The sequence below is a fragment of the Oncorhynchus kisutch genome, linkage group LG4 (assembly GCF_002021735.2).
Source record: "Oncorhynchus kisutch isolate 150728-3 linkage group LG4, Okis_V2, whole genome shotgun sequence".
NCBI classification, from domain to species: domain Eukaryota; kingdom Metazoa; phylum Chordata; class Actinopteri; order Salmoniformes; family Salmonidae; genus Oncorhynchus; species Oncorhynchus kisutch.
The window spans coordinates 73,041,443-73,064,997 of record NC_034177.2 but is presented as its reverse complement, the minus strand read 5'-3'; the positions used below and the strand labels follow the sequence as shown (position 1 = coordinate 73,064,997).

The window sequence follows — 23,555 nt, the reverse complement described above, 5'->3', positions numbered from 1 at the left end:
CACACGCAATCTGGCAAGCTCCTGGTGTTCAAGGTCAGAGTTTCCATAGTATAGTCCAACAGGCTATTACGTGACCTGATTCATTCCTGTATGCTTGTCATTCCTGGTTAAAGTATGCTCATATTTTTAAGCCTTTAAAGGTTAACTTAGGACAAGTAAATGTACACATGCCAGAAAGTAGCGAACCCAGACAGAGCTCAGACTGAAACTATAAAGGCTCTGCTGGCTTGTTCATTCATAAGGCCTCGGCACATATTTAACGGTCTACTGACATCAGATGAGTTCCGATTTGACACAGTTTCATAAGCACAAAGACACACAAACAAACAAATGATCACTACAACAAAGATGCAGCATGGTTTGCAAGCTACTTATTTTCATAAATATTTATCCGCTGCTCAGGCAGACCTTAGTCTTCGATCACAGAGGAGGTTGGGTAATCTGGGCCGTTTGAAGCAACAGGCTTTTGAAGAGATGGGCTATGGGAAAATTACACATGCCTCTTAGAATTTGTCTGTGTGTCTTCAACAACAACATAATATTTGCTTATACATTGCGGTGAAGAATATTTTAAACATGATGATTAGACCTTATCCACATGCAGTACATTATATCTCTATATGACTTTTTACCAGTATGTGTATGTCTATATAAGTAAGAAAGTTTTAAAAAACTATAATAAAAATAAATTCAAAATGTCATTGTATGCTATAGCGTTAACATTTCCCTTCACTGGAACTAAGGGGTCTAGCCCGAACCATGAAAAACAGACCCAGACCATTTTTCCTCCTCCACCAAACTTGACTGTTGGCACTATGCATTGGGGCAAGTAGCGTTATCCTGGCCTCCGCCAAACCCAGATTCGTCTGTCGGACTGCCATATGGTGAAGCGAGATTCATCACATTTCCACCGCTCCAGAGTCCAATGGCAGCGAGCTTTACACCTCTCCATCCAACGCTTGGCTTTGTGCATGGTGATCTTAAGCTTGTGTGCAGCTGCTCGGCCAAGGAAACCGATTTCATGAAGCTCCCGACCAACAGATCTTGTGCTGACACTGCTTCCAGAGGCAGTTTGGAACTCGGTAGTGAGTGTTGCAACCTGAGGACAGGCGATTTTTATGCTCTACGCGTTTCAGCACTCAGCGGTTCCGTTCTGTGAGCTTGCGTGGCCTACCACTTCGCGGCTGAGCAGTTGTTGCTCCTGGACGTTTACACTTCACAATAACAGCAGAAATTTGACGAACTGACTTGTTGGAAAGGTGGAATCCTATGGCGGTGCCACGTTGAAAGTCACTGAGCTCTTCAGTAAGGCCATTCTACTGCCAATGTTTGTCTATGGAGATTGTATGGATGGGTGTTCGATTTTATATACCTGTCAGCAACATGTGTGCCTGAAATTGCAGAATCCACTCATTTGAAGGGGTATCCACATATATATATATTTGTTTATATAGTGTAAACTGTATGTATACATAAGTAGGAAAGTAAGAAATAAAAACAACCTAAATGTGGACAAAAAATATGTCTGTAACAGCTGTCCTCCCTGGGGTTTCTGTGCTGTCAGAGTGTTTTCCTCAGGCTGTACTGTACGTACCGAACAACCAACCAACCACAGGACAGACGGATACACACTGCTGCTTCACCTCATTATCAACCCCTGTCCTCCTCTAACCTCCCTCCCATCACCCTGACAACTCTGACAGTAGGAGACTAAAGCCAAAGAACAGAACACTGGACGTGACAAATCTGTAATAACAGTACTATAAATGGCAGCAGGTGGGCTGAGCCAGAGACACACAGGCCTATATAGCCACTTTACTGTTTCACTCTAGGCTGGTTCACCTTCAGTATGTAAAGCTGGCTAATGATACAGTATGAAGGAGTGGTATTGGCACAAGCGACTGGCACAAAAGAACATGCTTTGAGTAAGTCTGGTATCTGAGAGTGAGTGGTGTTGTGAGTGGTGAAGATGATGGAGGGTTGGCTTTGGACAGGCGACAGTTTCAAAAGCCTTTTTAAGACCAACAGAGGTTTAGAAGGACTGGTACTAAACTAGGACGTTGGTTTGGGCCGAGCAAGATGGTCAGGAGGGTGACCGCTGGCATGGGATTGTGGAACACCTGACATCAGACATGACTGCTTCAAAGAGTCAGAGGACTAAAAGGACTGAGAGTCTTGGCACTGGGTGGACCAGGTTGGTAAACTTGACATTGTGTGGACCAAAGAAGGTTTGAGGCTAAACCTTGACGTTAGACAGAATCACTTCCTTTAACATGACACAGACTCGGGTTGTAGCTAAAACTTGGCATCGGGTTTGTGAGGGCATCTGTGATGCTTCTCCTCAGCCTAGGGGGGATTTGGCAGCTGTAATTCTATGGACATTGCACTGTCATCAGTTCACTCTTTAGTGGGCCCGCTAGAGATAAGGGGAGCTAGCCAGGAAACACACTGTGCCCCCTCCTTACTACTGAGGAAAAACCCACTGAACTCTCACTCACTACAACTCCCTGGGAGTACACATCGTGCTGTCCTACACAGTCCACCCATCACCTCTGAAACACCTCTGTGAGTGTATCAAGTGTATCTTCGCCTCCCAGTGATGACCAGCACCACGCCAACCTGTCTGCTTCATTCATCCACTTGGTTCTAAGTATGTTTACCTCAAAAGAACAGGGTCTACAAACTACACAGAGCTTGGCTGCTCTTTAGGGAAGAACCAAAGTGAGATGGAGCAGGCCTACACCAAGCCACTGAGCAGGCCCTCGTAAATAGCATGCTTGCTGCTGATAACACACCAGAGTGGTGGAGACCCCTGATCTGTGTGGGGAAAAACACAATACTTAACTCCACAAGCAGACAAAGCAATCTGCTGCGACCAGCCTAAGACCGTCCATCATCTCCTACCCAGCTGAGCACCCAGAGAAGGTCCAGCAGGCTTAGGGAGAGGTGTGGGCCCTGCTCGCTAGTCCCCTCTAGTCCTTTAATACAGCTATGGAATGTGGATCCCCCTACACCCTAGTGACTGTTGTTACAGCTGATGCCACGTGCCGGCTACGCAGTCCAGAAAATTATATTACGAGGAACTATACATTAGCTTAAAACGCCCACGTTTTCTCCATGAGCAGTCAAGCAATGTAGATCTAATTAGGACTAGGAGGTGTTGGGGCGTTGGGGCAGATGCCACATATTGGTCGTAGAGTATATCCATTTCAAACATAGTCATCTTGCAGGGTGTTGACAGTATTGACAGCCAGTATGAGAGGCAATAGGAGTTGTTATTTCACAAGTAAATAAGGTTATTCATAAAAGCTGACACAGAAGCTAATTCATATTCTGATCACGCCTTGATAGCTCATATGATGAATGGCCGTTCATATCTTACTTAGAGCAGTGGCAATGATGACAGACAGCATCTTTTGTACTCCCCGGGGCTCAAACGCTGACAGCCTTTGTTATTACTAACAGGAGTTCAATGCCAGGCAGACACACAGATGGAAAGAGCAAATGGATATCATCTGATGTGCTCTTTCGTCAGCAGGACTGATCTATAGGAAATTACACAGAATTAATTACCATTTTTTTTCTTGGAATGCTTTGAAAGTAAAGGGGAGAAGAACAATCTGCAGTCATTTTCAGGTTGCCAATGTAACATGTCTCCTCCTCTGCAGCAACAACAACAAGGCCTAGTAAGCCTCCGTTGACTTCTGACATAGAGGATTTTGGGACCATCTGCATCTGTGCTCATGTCACAAATGCAGAGGTATCACAGTCACACTGATATGGCAACATTGTACTGAGGCAGAGTTGGGCCTGTTACCGCTGGTGACTAACAGTAGCGCTTCTCTGAATCTAGCCTACATCAGTGGGCCCAGAAGACTGTTGTTAGTCTGATCAAGTCAAACAAGGAGCCACTGGGTTCAGTGGCTGAGTAAATGCCACGGCGGAGAGGGGGCTGGCATGGATGTCTGTTGACAAAGGAGGTACTAGAACGGGATGTTTTCCTCTGTGGGAGTGAAACACCATGCTGTCTTTGGGTCTCTTTACACAGGAGACTAGAACAGCCATCTGCGCCTCGAAACCTTGCTCCAAAACTAACTATGTTGGTGAGACCAGTCTAACCTTTAAGCAGATGTGGAACTATGCTGTAGTGTTGGCACTGGTCCACTCAGACAGTTAAGGGAACTGTGTACCCCTCGAATCCAGCCCAGGGCATTACCCAAAACATCTGCTCATCAACCACCAACTTTCTCTAGATTCTCCACAACATAAAAGTATACTGTTACTCACAGACACAGATGCACGGACACATGTTGGCGCTCAACTCAGTCAACCAACCCCATAATTAGTAATGTTCCCTCAATTTCCGTCCTACCTTGACACTGGTAGTAATTTTCCCCCTCTCCAGAGGTTCACCATGAGTGTGCAGCCCAGTTTTACACCCTGCTGTTGGTCTGGGCTCTTCTAAATTACACATGATACAGCCACCTAACTGGGACTACCACTAGCTGCCACAAATGACACAATCCACTAGCATGACAAGTACCCACATTTACATTTTACATTTGAATCATTTAGCAGATGCTCTTATCCAGAACGACGTACAGGAGCAATTAGGGTTAAGTGCCTTTCAGCTAGTCGGCTCAGGGATTTGAACCAGCGACCTTTCGGTTACTGGTCCGATGCTCTTATCCACTTTTAAGCCCCCACATCAAACACCATCCCTGTGGCTTTCTCAGCTCTTGCTCTAAGTATTGTCGTACTTCAAATCTGGAGGCAAGTCAACACACCTCTCTTTGGGATCTACTGTAGGTGCTGTATTCAAACAACACCCCTAACTTTATATCCCCACTAAGCAAGCCCACCACATCTCTCTTTGGGATCTACTGTAGGTGCTGTATTCAAACAACACCCCTAACTTTATATCCCCACTAAGCAAGCCCACCACATCTCTCTTTGGGATCTACTGTAGGTGCTGTATTCAAACAACACCCCTAACTTTATATCCCCACTAAGCAAGCCCACCACATCTCTCTTTGGGATCTACTGTAGGTGCTGTATTCAAACAACACCCCTAACTTTATATCCCCACTAAGCAAGCCCACCCCATCTCTGTCTCTCTCTCTCCCTCCTATCTCTCGCACTGTTCTTCTATAACAAATAAAACACTGTAAATAAAAAAGGCACAGTTCCCTCAGTGTTTGTCTAGCCTGGTAAAAACCTCCTCTGTGGATCTCACTCTGAGCCCTGTTCCTCATTACAGCTGGCAGCGTCAGTGATAATCATGTCATTTAGATGCAGCCTGTCCTTCGCTCCATTAGCAAGTCTGACTAAAGAATGTCCCCGACACAACACCCAGGCAGCTACACAGGGTTCACTGTCTGCCTGCTCCTCACATTCTGAGAATGCATCAGGACTGAGGGATAGATAGAGACAGAGTGCACTGTGGGTAAAGAAGGCATAAAACGGTGAGGAGGAAATTAGTTTCAGATTGGATTGCTGAAATGACTGGTTTTGTCAACAAGCCACTGTAAATTCAGCCCGGAGGAGGATGTGTTTGACTGGCTGAAATAAGGCATTGCATATCCAGCTGATGTACTGTGTGTTTATTGGTGTATGATGTGTACACACACATGCACACACGCACAGACACGCACACACAGACATGCAGACACACAGTGTGTATATTCAGTATACACACTAAGACAGAATGTCAGTTGCTATGCCTTATTTCTTGTCTCGTGTGTGCTCAGTGGCCTTTCAGCTGAAGTGAACTGAGGACGATGAAGGATTGTTCCCATTGGTCCCTGATACTGTTGAAATAGGGCATTGTCTGAGTTCTATTCTGACTGGGGTTTAGCCCTGAGGTTCTCGAGTAGAACATACAGAGAGAAACAATGTCTTCCCTCAGAAAAAGACAGGGTAGTACAGTATTGCTTTATCTGAACTGTCTTGCACAAAGTGTATCAATCAAAGCACATGTTGTGTTAACATATGAAATAGCCGTCTCCCAAAACTAACTTCAAAGAAACTAGATTATTTTGCATGTACTTAATAAGGTCCTGCATACTCTAATAGTGGTGAAGGATGCTTATGCATTCATTTCATGCCTTAATGGATCATTTTCGGTCACACTTTGTTCTGCTTTCTAAGGTTACAATTAGGGGTAGAATAAGGGTTTGGGTTAGGGCTAGGGAAGAGGTACGTTTAGGGTTAGGATAAGGGTTAAGGTTAGGGTTAGTTGAAATGTTACTGATGGTCTGTAGAGCATCTACAGATGGATTATCCAAATAAAGTGTTACCCAATTTTTTTCAATTCATGTTGCATGAGGATAACTGAATGAGCTCAATGCCAACTGGTGCACACAGTTTTCGGCTGGCCTATTTTTTAGGTAAAAGGTCGTATTCTTTTCTCTGGCTGACACTCGAAGGGCGGATAATGTCTTTCGCTTATTCAAAGACCTGCTGGCATTTTCGAAGGATGCCCTCGCAAGCCCTGTGCGGTTTCCTCCCAGTGGGTCGCTATGTTGTTTTATGAGCACATCATTGAGAATTGTGTTACTATGTTTTTCATGGCCTGGCTCCAATGACAACGGTGAGAGCCTGGTCCAGTGAATACACAGCAAGCCCAGAGACAAGAGGGGCCGTCGTCGACAGGCTGTGAATCAGCTGCGTCCGACTGCCCCCACAACCCTCAGATCCTACCCATGATCCTCAGCGGCACAGTTCCGAACAGGAGGCAGTCCTTTACCTAAGCCCCCCTTGGATGTACTGCTCAGGAAGCAGCTGAATTTCTACATTTCCAATTCTGATGGCAATAACAGACTCCACTGCTTGGGCACCCGTCTGTCTATCTACCTGACATATAGTTTCCCCTTTTCCCTCCTCTTTCCCTCTCTCACAAGGCTGTAAAATACATCCCAAACACATCCATCCGTCTGCAAGTCCACTCATCAGATAAAACAAATTGCCATCAGATCAAGGGTGAAATCTCCTAATACGCGCAGGGTACACCTTATCTGACTACTGTTTACTAAGGAACAGTCACATGGTCCATCACTCACGGCAGCGGCATTATCACGAGATCCCAGGCTGGGAACGGGGAGAGAATCTGTGAGCAGCCTCTCTGTCTTCAGGCTGGGAGGTTGGTCCCAGCCCTCAGCAAGATGCATGACCATCCACACATTAACAATGACACACACAGGGAGCTAGTGTTTACATGAGATAACCCTGTATAAGCCGGCAGGTGATTCATCTTGTCTATATGGTCTGTTAACACAAGGTTCAAAAAAGTAGCTAATTTATTCTGAAAAGTTGGGGAATGAATGGGACTTCATTTGCATGCTGGTAAAGTATACGGCTGATTTGGGAGTTAAAGGCTAAGTTAAACTGCTACACATTGATGAGACAAAAGGGACTATCAGAGTTTAGACGGAAAATGAAAATTACAAGGTTGATGTAACCATTTCAATTCGAGCCAGTACAGACAAACTGAAACCTCCATTTTCTGAAATTGACTGGAATTGGTATAGCTGACCTACCATCCAGTTTTTATAGCACATTTTTATACACAGTTTTTATAATCCATTAATATGAATGGACTGGACCATTGGCATCACTCACCCAGTGGAGGGGGTCATGATACAGCCCCCGCGGTCCACTGTCATCCTGCAGCCACACCCCCGCTCTGGAGTGTCGTGGTTCATGCCAAAGTTGTGCCCCAGCTCATGTGCTAGAGTCACAGCCGCGCCCAGGGGATTATCCGAATGATCCTACAGAAAAAAACACATTCATATTCTGTCGAAAAAACGAAATGGAGAAAAAACACAACTGAGAAAACACATTTCTGTACTTTGTTCTGTGAATCTTTCTGAAAATCATTAGTAACTATTGTATAATGACTGCTTTGTGTCATGTCTAGCAGGAATAGCTAAGTAGAAGCACAATATTTAGTTCATTAAGCTCGGCGGATATAAACAGCTACAAGGTACAGTAATACAGTTCACTACACATCTACATATCTATCTTAGTTCGCTTGACTCTACAGGCTCACAGTGGTTCCATTAGGTGCCACTGATCCACATGTCATTAGACATTCTGCACATGGAGGATGGGAGCTCATCGGAGGCTGTCTGCTGATCCCTCACCAGCCCCAACCAACCCCAATCACACACTACTGCCGGTGGGGACAGATGCTGGGGAGCAATATAAACCTGCTGCATTATGACATTTTAGTGCACCGATAAGCTAGACCACTGTCCTTCAGAAGGAGACAGGGCAGAGGGAGGGGAGGGGGTGTAGTGAGATAGGGAGAAGGACAGAGGGAGGGGGTGTAGAGAGATAGGGAGAAGGGCAGAGTGAGGGAAGGGGGTGTAGAGAAATAGGGAGAAGGGCAGAGTGAGGGGAGGGGGTGTAGAGAAATAGGGAGAAGGGCAGAGTGAGGGGAGGGGGTGTAGAGAAATAGGGAGAAGTGCAGAGTGAGGGGAGGGGGTGTTGAGAGATAGAGAGAAGGCCAGAGGGAGGGGAGGGGGTGTAGAGAGATAGGGAGAAGGGCAGAGTGAGGAAACCCAGGAAAAATTGGACAAACGTATCAGACAGAGAAATGCAAAGATGAGTGCAGAGTGAGAATGGAATGAGACTGAAAAAAAGAGTGGCAAAGACACTGAGACACAAAGAGAAGAAAGTGAGGGAACACTAGAAGTGAAGGTAAGACCAGCTGCTGAAGCTTGCTGCACAGTTAAGTGCAGAGAGTGTACAGCAGCACACACAATGGCGGTATAAATTATGAAGGTCCCTCCCCATGGAACTTTACCCACTATGTGCGTGTGTGTCTTTATTAAGCCACACCAGGTGAACCACAGCCACTAAGCCATAAATGATGTATAGACACACTGAAACACACACACACACACACACCCAAGCTCTGAATTTAATAGGGGAAACTGGAGACAGAAAGACTTGTCTCAGTCATATAATGTTTCCCCTACATGTATGTGGACGCTGTCATCCAACGTGACGTAACAAGGCACAAAAAGTAGGCATATGAATCAGCCATAGGTCCCTATGTCTCTAGACAGCCCCACAACTAGTCTGATTTCAGGTGTTGTGTACAGAGGCCTTGATTATTGTCCGTGAGAAACGCATTCCTGTTCCCTTTAAAAAGGAGGGCCCTGATTACGGAGCATGGCGGGACCAGTTTCCTGGGGTTTTACAGGGAGAACACTATGTCTCTCACAGCCCTGTCATGTTTATGAGAGGTCTCATGGATGTCACTGAATGGTGCGGAACATACTGCACGCATCACGGTTGAGTGCCCCCGTCACAAGCACTGTAATTGTAGAATCAATGAGAGTGAATTGACGTAGTCGAAGTCAGAGTCAGCCCTTCTAGGCTAGCTGCGATGGGGACAACACGATAGGGTTAGTTTGGTCATGAAAGGGTTTTACGGTCTTTCTGATATCGTTTCCAGACATGCAGGGGGATATTTTATCTCCCAATACAAGATGATTGTATTTTGTTTACATATAACGACCAAACATTTGTTTAAAAACCCAGTGAAGTACAAACTGTGAAATTCAACCTACATGTGGAGTAAATAAAGAGGGTTGGAGTTAATTATAACATATGGTGGAATATGAAGAGGTTTGGCCCTATAACTCCATACATGGTTCTGTAATCCTGCTCCAAGCCTTCGCCATGTGTGAGTAATCGGAAGAACAAACATCTGGAAATATCCAGCCAACCCTGGCCAGAAGAAAAACATATCTATTAAAGAGATTTTCTGGTACTTTTGTATACTTTTTGGCCAGTAGTTCTGAAAGTAGCGCTCGCGAGACAAAAGTTGCGTACTACATCATTAATGTGCAGATATATGCATCACGTTATTGCTCTCTCTCTCTGCTGTGTGTACATTTGGCTAGCTGTCACTCAAATGGAGAGGGGCTGAAGCTTTATTGGCTAGAACTTGAATTGCTAGAGGGCTGGCCCACGTGGGGAAAATGGTATCAGGTGATACAGCGGGGATGGAAACACAGCTCACTTTGCTCATTGAACTTAACTGTGTGGGTTGTGCCTGGTAGTGAGTAAAGGGCATTCTATTTTGACCTATAGTATGTCCTGGCACAAATAATGTATCACCCCTCATAAACATTTGAATGCGTCTTGTTTAAGCTCTGTGACTTACCTCAAACCCTCATCGGCCTACATTTATAACTGGACTGGTTGGTTCAATTATTTCAAATGACCTTGGATGGTGTGTGTGTGTGTGTGTGTGTGTGTGTGTGTGTGTGTGTGTGTGTGTGTGTGTGTGTGTGTGTGTGTGTGTGTGTGTGTGTGTGTGTGTGTGTGTGTGTGTGTGTGTGTGTGTGTGTGTTTGTGCGTGATTGCATCTGTGTGTACTTGGGTGTGAATATCCTGGTGTTTACATCATTTCCTCCGACCCTCCACCAAACAATGAACGGTGAACACATTTTCTTTACATGGTGCCCCTGGATAGCGATAAGCTGAGCTCTGAACAATATCAATGCGGTTGATAGCATCAGACGGAATAGAGGAGGAACACCAAGGTTCAGCTTATACTCACCATGACGATGCCTCCAGACTGCTCCACTGTACACATGCTCATGATGGGGGCCATGCCAATGGTGGTACCCTGGAAGTACACCCCACTGGGGGGAAGGGGATCGAGGAGAGGTATAGATGGTGACTTCAGGGATTAAATACATACGAATAATCCAATCATAAAACAAGGGAATTGAACTGTATGGGAGGTAGAACTTGCGTGTGTCTCTTTGTCTGAGTGTGTGCTTCATGTGTGTGAATATGCGTTCATGTGTACTGTAGAATCTCCACCTGATGAGCTGAGCGTTGTCGTGTGATTTTGTAGGCAGTAGTTTGACTTTCCTCCAGTCTAGGAACTCATGCAGGGTGTTGAAGGGGTCCTGAGTGACAGGACACTTATCAGCGTCGCTCCACACCTCCAGGCCCACTAGGGCCACACGGATGTTCAGGACCCTATAGAACTGAGGAGGAGGAGGAGAGGGCCAGTGAGTAGAAGGATGCATATGTAAATCTGTCCAACAGATTTACATAAACATGTAGTATGGATGACTTGCTTGGGACCCTTATACTAGCGATCTATCGATAGCTGTAAAATACCATTTTAGATAGACTAAAATCAGTTGTGAGAGACTGACAGTAATATATTAGCCTGATGTGGCATTAATCTTTACTGCCAGAGGTATTTCTATTTTAAACATAAGATGGATCTCTGCTGTGCATTGGGAGGTGGAGGTTTTACCTTGTCCACGTAATTGGCTATCTCTGCCAGTCTCTGCTTCACCCTCTCAACGTCCTTCCCCTGTTTCTGAAACTGAACACACAACCACCAGGTTAACAATATTAGACGTTAGGAAGCAAAGAAGGACAAGAATAGCGGATGAGTGCATAAGATAATGCCCATAATATACAGTACTGAAAACTGGGTTCAATATCATTTGAACAAGTGTGACAATTTTTTTTATTTTTTATTTTTTATTTTATTTTACTAGGCAAGTCAGTTAATAACAAATTCTTATTTTCAATGAAGGCCTAGGAACAGTGGGTTAACTGCCTGTTCAGGGGCAGAACGACAGATTTGTACCTTGTCAGCTCGGGGATTTAAACTTGCAACCTTTCGGTTACTAGTCCAACGCTCTAACCACTAGGCTACCCTGCCGCCCTGTGAGACATCGCCACGTCGGGATATTTACCTCCATTTCTTTCCACACAAACGGACTGATTGTTTTGGTACACCAACTTTTCCAACATGACTATTGCTATGATCATTGTTATTTTTATATCATATAATCATTATTATAGTATTCTTTATGTTAGCTTCATAAGAACACAAATTCTCCAGAGTCTGGTTATCATATAATTTACTGCCAACCTGTTCTACTCACCCCCTTCTTTGTGAACTGGGATCCTCAAAGGACATCGTTTAAGGGGAATCTCCCATTTAAGGAGTGTTTTGAAAGTTTATCGTAAACGCTAATGTGTGTGCTAATTATACCTTAGAGTTAAGTGTTAGCCAGTGTAATGTCAACTGTGCAATAGTATTGCCATTCAAGTGTATTACCATTCAATTGTACATGGCAAGCAGATCTTCTGCTTGTCGAGGTAACATGCTGTTACTAAACTCTGCCAAATACTCAGATATGTGAGTAATGTGAGTAGTTAATGGGCATTTTACCCTGTTTTTGAGGTGTCTGGCCTTAGGCCCCAAGTCAAGGCTATTTTGCTATTTTTGGCACAAGTAAGTTAATTTATATTTTTGGAAAATATTTGTTCTCAGTTTTCCTCATCATGTATATTTTCTCCTTTACACAAGCTAGTACAGTATAATGGTACTTCTATGCAGTAAGGGCCCATAAGTTCCAGATACCCTGTATCTTCAACCTGTCTGAGAGAGAAGGCATAACTCGTCGGACAGGTTGTCAAGCTGCGATCAATCTGGATCTGGGCTGATCTCACAGTGGGAAAGAAACAATTGGCAAGTCAACGGGGAGCATGTGCACTGGCAGAAATAGCATGTAAGAGGCGTCGGATGCAATCAATGTTGAGACAGACTCTCCTTTTTCATCCCACTGTGCATCCACCTGCTTGACTGTCCTAAGTGTAAGCCTACTTAACCGAACCATCCAACCTGCCCCTTATAGAGCTGAAGAAGCAAATGGGTTCTCTCCTCCTCTCTTCAAGTTCAGGTCAACAGCATCAGCTAGGGGCAGCCAAGGGAAATCCCAGTGCGAGCCTTTCTCTCCTTCTTCTGCATCCACACCGTTTCCTGTTTCCTGTCTAGTCCACTGGGGAATCATTCAGCACTTCCTGTGGAATACGGCTGCCACCGACGACCACACTGATTGCAGCAGCACACTGACCTAATTCTACCGTTACCAAGATGGATTTGTTCTTGCGTTCTTAGTCTCGCCTATTTTCTGCAGCAAAGTCTGTGTGGCTTACATCCTCATGCCCATCTCTAGCCATTGTGAATGGGCAAACCACATAGGCATGGTAATGATGAGGGCTGATGACAGGACTTTTATACATGCATTATAAATACATTATAGATACATTACCTCTCTGTTGTCTGCAACGATGACCAGCTCTACATATTTGGTAGTTTTCTGAGCGTGCCTCTTGTTCTGTGATGCAGAAAGAGGGAGAGTGGGAGAGAGAGGGGGGGACATGGGATTCTAAATTTAACCACCCTACTCAAGATCCTCCATGGTCTTTTTTGAGCACTGTAAACAACGCACACTTACGCACAACTTCCTGTGAGTCCACAGTGGGTTCTTTATGTTAAAGCTACTTCAAAAACATTGCTTATTAATCTTTCAAAAGGCTTCTGTCACGGCATCACCTTTGATTTCAACTTCGCATTAACCGCCTACACACCAGTGGTGAAAGCTTCACAAAAAAAGCCTATTATTCATCTGCTGAGTCACACAGACAGCAGACGCTTTTCTATGAAATATTTTGTTCACCTATTTTAGTACTCCTGTGTTTTTCATAGAGAGATTTTAAAGCATTAGCATTGAAAGCTGCTGATTCACTGTGTCAGTGAGTGTCTTGGTTATTGTTTCTGAGGGAAAAGGGAGGACCAGGATTAAGGGTGGATGCAGGTACTGTGGTAGTGGCAGATGGACCTGTTTACCTGCTACATGGAGACTGGTGTGGGGAGCAGAGCCCACGCTCCTGCCCTGGCCCTGATATAGGACTGGGTGAGAGGGAGAGAGTAAGGCCAAGGTTGGATCTCTACCATGGTTCATGTGCTGGTCTGAGCTCCAATCCAGGTACAAAACCAATTCAGTTTAAGCCCTAGTTCCTGATCAGTCCAGTCACAGCCACAGCGAAAAATTGCTGTCATTGTATTTAATCGATCCTAGTGCCACAAAAAGCTATGTTTCACCAACAAAAGTATGGTAAAAATAAGTTTGATCCTACCTCTAATGCAATAGCTATAAAGGCAAGCATTATTTTACAAATTAACATTTAACATCTCCCTAAGGCTTCTCATTACAAAACAAAAATAATATCAGCCTGTTTCAAATGGTGTCATGTATTACATCAGAGAAATTAAGAAGTGTTCCTACGAATCTTGTAAGTCGGCAGATAAATTGATTCCCCCATTCATGAAAGATGGCCTCCTCTTCACTCTGTTATCAAACCCAGAACCCTGTGTACAGCTGGTATCAGAAAGCTGTCTGGACGACAACGTCACACGTCCTTTAGCCCACGCTCCAGACCAACTAAAACATCAATCCATTATCAAGCTCTGCCTTTTCAACACTTCTACATCTAATGATTCTTCCAGGGAGCTTCATCACGAACAGTGTTGTTAATGGAATCCTACACTATTACTAAAGTGGTATTTGATGGAGGTTATCTGAATGGTCGGATGAAAAACTCAGATGCTGCTGAAGTTGATGACGAGCCTCACCCTGGTACTGAATGTTCTGAAAGGGCTTCTCAGATGGTTGTCAGGGGTAACAGAGGACATGTTGAAGCCATGACCACATGTTCCGGGGGACAGGTTGAGGTTTTCCCCACGGTAGATGATGTGTTTATTATTGTCCTGGTACAACGATGGTTCAAGGATGAAGGTCTTATTTTGAAGTGAGATGAAACCCCTGGAAGAGAAGGGAAGACAATGTAAGGTAATGCTGTTCAACAGATCTGGCATAATGCATTGGCAGTGTGGACAGGGCAGTATGTGACCTGATTCTGTGGAAAACAAGTCAATGATTAAGGTATTTCTCTATTGTTAAGGATGTGGTTCTTTAATCTGGTGTTAGCAAATAAAACCCAAAAGTCTGGCATGAATCACATATCAGGCCTAGTTTCAGGAGGGCAAATACATTGCAGATGATGTGTTTTAAAACCCAAATTATTTCTTCATTCCACATGTTTACTTTCCTGGCTGTGAGCAGTGCGGGTGGGTCAATTTTCTGGACCTTTTACACAATTACTACATGAATATTGTTTTACACAGAAAAAAACATCTTACTGGTTTTGATTGAATATGGTATAACCCACAATGTTCCTTGGTTCCTTGAGATGTGTAAAGGCTGTGGGCTCTGCCCCAGTCACTCCCTAGCCACACACATAGTCACTTCCTAGGGTGTGTTCAGCTCGCTTCAACATTTTCTACGTTGTGTGACAGTTTGTATTGAACGACACATTTCCTCAAAACGGTGTGCACCGTTCTTCAACAGCCTTTGAGGTAGATTTGCTCCTGTTTGGTGGGTGTGGCGAGTTGTGGCCGAATCAATATGGGTGTGACCATCTGAAATCTCAAAACTCATGCAGCAAACTACATTTATGGTAACTGCTCTAAGGGCCACAATAATCACAGCTTTTTCAACTGGTCGTTCAGTACCGTTTCCGTTGAGTTTAACATTGCACACCGTTCTGTCGTACTGAACGTAAGCCTGGTTTGAGTGTGTCAAGAAAGGGGAAGCCATCTTGATTATTGACTGCATTTGTGGGCAGAAATGTTTGTAACTAGGAAACAGTTTATAGTTGAAATGCTATTTTTAAGGCTTACTGATACATTTGTTTTTTTCCCTCTGTACTAACTTTCCTTTGGATTAATACACAACCTAACAACTCAACTGGAAAAATCTTTATTTCCTTTCTTGCGGCTGGATTATTTAGATTTGAGCTTCTTTGAGGGACTGAACTAATGGCTCTTAGTGCAATAACTCAGTCAATGTAAATGGACCCACTGACCTACAGTAGATTCAACTGCCCGAAATGTGTTCTTAGGCCAACCAAAACTCTGAAACAATTTGTTTTGGCATCAAAGCCAAGCCACATATTGCTCGTCAAACATCTGTCTGCCTCAAGGATTTTGTCATGAGGTACAAGATTTAAAAAAAGAAAGCATTACCAGTAAAACTCCATTGGGGTGGACTCTTCAGCTACAGCAATACTTCTAGTTCAGGTGTATTACCACTAAATGTTCCTAGTCATTAGCTTTTATTGTGTTGTTAAAAGGATAATGGCATATTAAACGTTTTCTCGTCACATAATGCATCTGTAGTTTTGGGGTAATTAAACAGGAGATGAGCGTACGTCAGCAGGCTTTCTGTTGCTGTTACCACTCAGTCAGGCAGGCAGCTATATTACTTCCAGGTGGCTATTAGGCACAGACACATGCCCAGAGGAGAGGACAGACACGTAGGCCATCATTGTAAATAATAATTTGTTCTTAACTGACTTGCTTAGTTAAATAAAGGTTAAATAAAAAAATGTTATAAAAATAATCACTGGGTGGCCCAGACCAAGTCCATTTTCTCTGTCTAGGGATCGCTTATATACTCTGGTGGACTCTTCTATACTCTCGGGTAAGTGGACACTCATACCTGATTGTTGACAGAGCTTTAAGGGCCAGTTACACAGTATGTCTAACTGAGGCTGCTGGGATCTTATAGAGTGAAGTGTTACTTACCGGAGTCCAGAGCAGGTGCTGAGAGTGACGTCAGAGTTAGCGTGGCCCTCCACTTCTCCATGGTAGTAGCAGTTCTTCTAAAAAACACCATCATGGCACTCAAATCAGATTTGAACTGTGTCAGGACGTTCTTCACTATGTTATAGTATAGGGTAAATCCATTTGAATTCAAACACTTTTTGACAGCAACCATTTTGATATGAATGAAATGTTTGTCATTTCCAATTAGAAATTTGACTTGATTTGCACAAATGAAAATGTCCATTAATTATAATCCACTTAATAATTCACATTTCCTTTTGCGGCAGGTTCATTTTCCTGCTGTAGCAAACTGGCTCAAATTAAGATACTACATCTGTATTGAAATCTTAGAACTATAGATAATAGGGGGCGCTAGTGATCAAGACATGGAGTAGGTCATGTTTTTCCAAGCTCATGCTGAAATTGCTTTTTACATTTTTATTTGTATTTTTTACTTTGACCCAAAAATAACTAGGAAACACAGCCATTGAAGGACTTGCTTTACTCTGTTCAACTTTTATTTTTGTTTTAATGTGTAAATGCCGCATAACCTGCAAAAGTTTACGTTTCATCGGAGTCACTGACGAAAGAGAAAAACTAGGCCCAAGACGAGGAGCTTGTGTGCTTCAACAAATGGATTCGAAGGCCGAGATTCTTGCTTCTCCATCTATACTCAAGTCGGAACTCAAGGAGGCGCTCAGTGAGGACTTTCATTTTATTAAGTCGATATTACAAGCAGTCAAGAATGAGCTCACAAAGCATACAGCAATGGTTCGCACTGAACTGGATACAGTTAAGAAAACTGTCTCCGACATGGAACAAGGCTTGTCAACATGCTCAGACGACACGACTACGCTACAAACTCGATAAGAAGCTCAAAACTGATGTGGCTAGCCTTAAGGAACAATTCATACATCTACAAGGTTATATGCGAAGATCCAATTTCAGGATCATGAGGCGTATCTGCGGACCAGGGCTCAAGTTCTACTTCATCGGTCTCAAAGTTATTGAAGGAAGCCCTCAAATTGGATAAAGACGTCCTTGAAGACCTCTCACATCGGGGCTCTCAAGCAAGAAAGCCTGGCGGAAAACCTTGCGTCATTGTGGCTAAACTACACTACTATCAGGATTGTATTGATATTCTTCGGCGTGCCAGAGAATTAGGCCCACTTTGATGCAACGGAGCATCCATCTCTATCTTCTCAGACTATGCCCCCAGCATTGCTTGTGACCGTGCCGCTTCAACAATGTCAAGAGTCTGCTCTGTGAACGGACCAACGTTAGGTATGGTGTAGCTTTTCCCTTTTCCTGCCCGGCTCCGTATAACATACAACAGCACAGAGAAAGAGTTCAAAGACCCCATAAGGTGATGGTCTTTGTAAAGACGAATATTCTACCAAGGTCAGATGAAGCAAATTACTGAATGTTTACCTATTTGGCGATTAGGGTAATGGATGAATGTTTCTACCACTGCAGACTCAGTCTCTCTTTTGTAGATACTGTATAGCGTTGCCAGTGGTATCAGTTGATATGGTTATTATTAGGTAACGTTAGGTAACGTTAGTGCCTTAGTCAAATGTCCTTTTGTTTTAACATTTTATTTTATTACCATGAAGCTGCTCATGTCTATTTGCTGTATGATGTCATTTATAAAATGTTTTATACTTTCTTTTAAAACAGCCTAGTTTTGGGTTGTAAATAAGTCATTCTTATATATTTATTATGCGCAACTTCTATCTAAATCCTTCATTATTTCAGCAGGGCTCTCATCTCGATAGGTTTAGTATTCCCCACCACAAGCACATCATGTGTGTATATCTTTGCGTGTGGATTAGCGATTACCTTGTTCTATTAGGTGACCAAGGTGACCAGGGTGGGTTTACTTTTCTATACCATACTTCAGAGTATTGTTTGTTTATGTTTTTTAATTCTTCTTCAAATGTTGGGTTTTTCTGTGCTATTTTTGGGAAAGAATGTAATGAATTAGTTGTTACTGTAATCTGGCATCTATCTTTTTCCCACCTGACTTTACATGGCTAAGCCTAATAACATGAGAGGGACATCTGGTTGCTCGGTCATTTTTGCTAGCTGGAATGTTAAATCTTTAAATCACCCAGTGAAATGTAAAAGGTTTCTTTCTCATTTAAATCACCTTAAAGTAGATATTGCCTTTCTTCAGGAGACACATCTCTGCACTTTCGACCACTCTCGTTTAAAACTAGAGGAGCAGCCATTTTAATTAATAAAAACATACTGTTCGCAATGTCAAGTGCAGAGGCAGACTCAGCAGGCCGTTTCATTATAGCAGTAGGAAGACTGTACATCACACCTGTTATCTTGGCTAACATTTATGCACCAAATTGGGATAACAGTTCATTCTTCACAAATGTATTTTCTCGATTAGCAAATATGGACACACACCACCTAATACTAGGTAGTGATATGAATTGTGTACTGTAGCCCAATCTGGATCATAGCTCTCCTAAGGTATCATCTTCATCAAAGACAGTATCTACAATTCAGCTATTTCTTAAGACATATGGCATATTTGACGTGTTGTGTTTCCACAATCCCACAGCTAGGAAGTAATCTTTTTCTCACCAATTCATAAGACCTTCTCACGTATAGAGTACTTTTTCCTAGACAATAGATTTCTGCCACTTATCGCGAGTGTGATTACCAAGCTTTAAACATTTTGGATCATTCTCCGCTCACTATGAAACTACTTATACCAAATACACAACCTAATTATTGCCCCTGGCGGCTTAAATCACTACTGCTATCAGAAGAAACCTTTGTTGCTTTTATAACATCTCAAATTGAACTATTTCTCGATCTTAATCTAACCCCTGGACTGTCGCCTACAGCAGTATGGGAATCAATGAATGCTTATCTAAGGGGCCAAATTATTACGTACATCGCAAGATGAACAAAGTGCAACATTCCACACCTAGGGGAACTTCCAAATAAAATCTTGGATTTGGATATGGCATATTCACACTCTTTACTAAAACAATGTTTGACACTTCAGAATTAGATTTTCTTTCAACTCGACAAGCTCAAAATCAAATTAGTAAATCTCGATACAAAAATGATAAACATGGAGAGAAATCAGGGAAAATGCAAGCACACCAGCTGCGTCAGAGAACCGCAAATCAAACCATAGCTGAGATAACTGACGAGCTGGGTAACACATGTATGGATCATTTAGAGGTCAATTCATGCTTCCATAACTTTTACTCACAATTATACACTTTGGAATCCGCTGGTAATGCTACCTTACTCAATACCTTTTTTGAGAACTTAGATATTCCTACAGTTGAACCTGAGATAGCTGCTGATTTAGAAGAACAGCTCTCCGTAGAAGAGATTGTGTTGGCAATTAAATCTATGCAGTGTGGTAAATCCCCTGGACCTGACGGATTTCAGAGCTAATTCAAAAAAAAATCTCAGATCAACTCTCTCCTCTCTTGCTTTCCAAATTGGAGTAATCATTCTCCTCAAACTCTTTACCCTCAACAATTTCACTTATTCTGAAAAAGGAAGAAAACACTGTTGAGTGTGGTTCATATAGGCCAATTTCGTCACTGAATCGTAATGTAAAGATACTTTCTAAGATGATTGCCTGCCATTTTGAGTCAGAGTTTCCCTCCATTATCTCGACAGATCAAACTGGTTTCATTAAAAATGGTCATTCTTTTTTCAACATCAGTAGTCTCTATAATATGCTTTTTATTCCCTCTTCATCTGACACTCCAGAGATATTGTTATCAATTGGGCGGAGTTGGATTATCTATGTTATACTCTCAAACAATTTGGAAGTATTATGAACAAACAATACATTCTCTCCATTATTATACCGCCGTTTCATGTCTAGTCTGGAAAAGGGATCTCCTCACCGAACATGTACATTGATACAGATTTAGCATCTTTTGAGCAGTTAGTACAAAAGTTCAATATTCCTAGATCCCATTTCTTTGTATCTTCATACTCTAGTCACGTCCCATCATTTATTCTTTATTTTATTTCACCTTTATTTAACCAGGTAGGCCAGTTGAGAACAAGTTCTCAATTACAACTGCGACCTGGCCAAGATAAAGCAAAGCAGTGCGACAAAAACAACAACACAGAGTTACACATGGAATAAACGAGTCAATAACACAATAGAAAATCTGTATACAGTGTGTGCAAATTAAGTAAGGCAATAAATAGGCCACAGTGTCGAAGTAATTACAATTTAGCTATTAACACTGGAGTGATAGATGTGCAGAAGAGGATGTGCAAGTATAAATACTGGTATAAATACTGGTGTGCAAAAGAGCAGAAAAAAACTAAAAAACAAATATGGGATGAGGTAGGTAGTTGGGCGGATGGGCAATTTACAGATGGGCTGTGTACAGTTGCAGCGAGCGGTAAGCTGCTCTGACAGCCGATGCTTGAAGTTAGTAAGGGAGATATATGTCTCCAACTTCAGGGATTTTTGCAATTCATTCCAGTCATTGGCAGCAGAGAACTGGAAGGAAAGGCAGCCAAAGAAGGTGTTGGCTTTGGGGATGGCCAGTGAAATATACCTGCTGGAGCTCGTGCTACGGGTGGGTGTTGCCATGGTGACCAGTGAGCTGAGATAAGGCAGAGCTATACCATGCAAAGATTTATAGAGTACCTGGAGCCAGTGTGTTTGGCGACGAATATGTAGCGAGGACCAGCCAATGAGAGCACACAGGTCACAATGGTGGGTAGTATATTGGGCTTTGGTGACAAAACGGATGGCACTGTGATAGACTACATCTAAGTAGTGTTGGAGGCTATTGTGTAAATGACATCGCCCAAAGTCAAGGTTCGGCGGGATAGTCAGTTTACGAGGGTATGTTTGGCAGCATGAGTGAAGGAGGCTTTGTTGCGAAATAGGAAGTCGATTCTAGATTTAACTTTGGATTTGAGATGCTTAATGTGAGTCTGGAAGGAGAGTTTACAGTCTAGCCAGACACCAAGGTATTTATAGTTGTCCGCATATTCTAAGTCAGAACCGTCCAGAGTAGTGATGCTAGGCGGGCGGGCAGTTGCGGGCAGCGATCAGTTGAAGAGCATGCATTTAGTTTTATTAGCGTTTAAGAGCAGATGGAGGCCATGGAAGGAGTATTGTATGGCATTGAAGCTTGTTTGGAGGTTTATTAACACATTATCCAAAGAAGGGCCAGATGTATACAGAATGGTGTCGTATGTGTAGAGGTGGATCAAAGAATCACCTGCTGCAAGAGCAACATCATTGATATAAACAGAGAAAAGAGTCATCCCGAGAATTGAACCCTGTGGCACCCTCATAGAGACTGCCAGAGGTCTGGACAACAGGCCCTCCGATTTGACATACTGAACTCTATCTGAGAAGTAGTTAGTGAACCAGGCGAGGCAGTCATTACAGAAACCAAGGTTGTTGAGTCTGCTGATAAGAATACGGTGATTTACAGAGTCAAAAGTCTTGGCCAGGTCGCTACTGTTTACAGGCCTCCTGGGCTGTATACAGCATTCCTCACTGAGTTCCCTGAATTCCTATCGGACCTTGTAGTCATAGCAGATACTATTCAAATTTTAGCAGATTTTAATATTTACATGAAAAAGTCCACAGACCCACTCCAAAAGACTTTCGGAGCCATCATCGACTCAGTGGGTTTTGTCCAACATGTCTCTGGACCTACTCACTGTCACAGTCATACTCTGGACCTAGTCTTGTCCCATGGATTAAATGTAGTGGATCTTCATGTTTTTCCTCATAATCCTGGACTATCGGGCCACCGTTGTATTACATTTGCAATCGCAACAAATAATCTGCTCAGACCCCAACTAAGGAGAATCAAAAGTCATGGTATAAATTCTCAGACAATCCAAAAATTCCATGATGCCCTTCCAGACTCCCTCTGCCTACCCAAGGACGTCAGAGGACAAAAATCAGTTAACCACCTAACTGAGGAACTCAATTTAACCTTGCGCAATACCCTAGATGCAGTTGCACCCCTAAAAACTAAAAACATTTGTCATAAGAAACTAGCTCCCTGGTTTTCAGAAAATACCCGAGCTCTGAAGCAAGTTTCCAGAAAATTGTAACGGAAATGGCGCCACACCAAACTGGAAGTCTTCCGACTAGCTTGGAAAGACAGTGCAGTATCGAAGAGCCCTCACTGCTGCTCGATCATCCTATTTTTCCAACTTAATTGAGGAAAATAAGAACAATCCAACATTTATTTTTGATACTGTCGCAAAGCTAACTAAAAAGCAGCATTCCCCAAGAGAGGATGCCTTTCACTTCAGCAGTAATAAATGTAATTTAATTGAATAATAATAAAAAAATTATAATAATAATAATTGCTTTTTCTCCACAATTTCGTGGTATCCAATTATTAGTTGCTACTATCTTGTCTCATTGCTACAACTCCATACGGGCTCGGGAGAGACAAAGGTCGAAAGTCATGTGTCCTCCGAAACACAACCCAACCAAGCCGCACTTCTTCTTAACACAGCGCGCAATCAACCCGGAAGCCAGCCGCAACAATGTGTCAGAGGAAACACCGTGCACCTGGCGACCTTGGTTAGCGTGCACTGCGCCCGCCCCGCCACAGAAGTCGCTGGTGCGCAATGAGACAAGGATATCCCTACCGGCCAAGCCCTCCCTAACCCGGACGACGCTAGACCAATTGTGCATCGCCCCACGGACCTCCCAGTCGTGGCCAGCTGCAACAGAGTCTGGGTGGCACGAACCCAGAGTCTCTGGTGGCACAGCTAGCGCTGTGATGCAGTGCCCTAGACCACTGCACCACCTGGGAGGCCCTAAATTCATGAACTTCGAGGAAAAGATCATGATCATTAGAAAGCAGAACGGACTCCTCTTTAAATCTGCGTATTCCTCCATAGCTCAGTTGTCCTGAGTCTGCACAACTCTGCCAGGACCTAGCATCAAGGGAGACACTCAAGTGTTTTAGTACTATATCTCTTGACACAATGATGAAAATAATCATGACCACTAAACCTTCAAGCTGCATACTGGACCCTATTC

The 23,555-nt window shown here is 43.3% G+C and overlaps 1 protein-coding gene across 2 annotated transcripts in view; it reads right to left on the bottom strand.

The window, feature by feature from the left end:
* The window catches only part of LOC109888986 (disintegrin and metalloproteinase domain-containing protein 12), a 146,539-nt gene that overhangs the window by 25,115 nt on the left and 97,869 nt on the right, over positions 1-23,555 (bottom strand). For both annotated transcript variants that reach the window (XM_031823581.1, XM_031823582.1), the window contains exons 5-11: positions 16,490-16,566; positions 14,477-14,666; positions 13,113-13,178; positions 11,297-11,368; positions 10,849-11,018; positions 10,580-10,664; positions 7,621-7,769 (exon numbers count right to left, since the gene is read on the bottom strand). In XM_031823581.1, the coding sequence (XP_031679441.1) occupies positions 7,621-7,769; positions 10,580-10,664; positions 10,849-11,018; positions 11,297-11,368; positions 13,113-13,178; positions 14,477-14,666; positions 16,490-16,566 (809 nt within the window). The remainder of the gene's footprint in view (positions 1-7,620; positions 7,770-10,579; positions 10,665-10,848; positions 11,019-11,296; positions 11,369-13,112; positions 13,179-14,476; positions 14,667-16,489; positions 16,567-23,555) is intronic.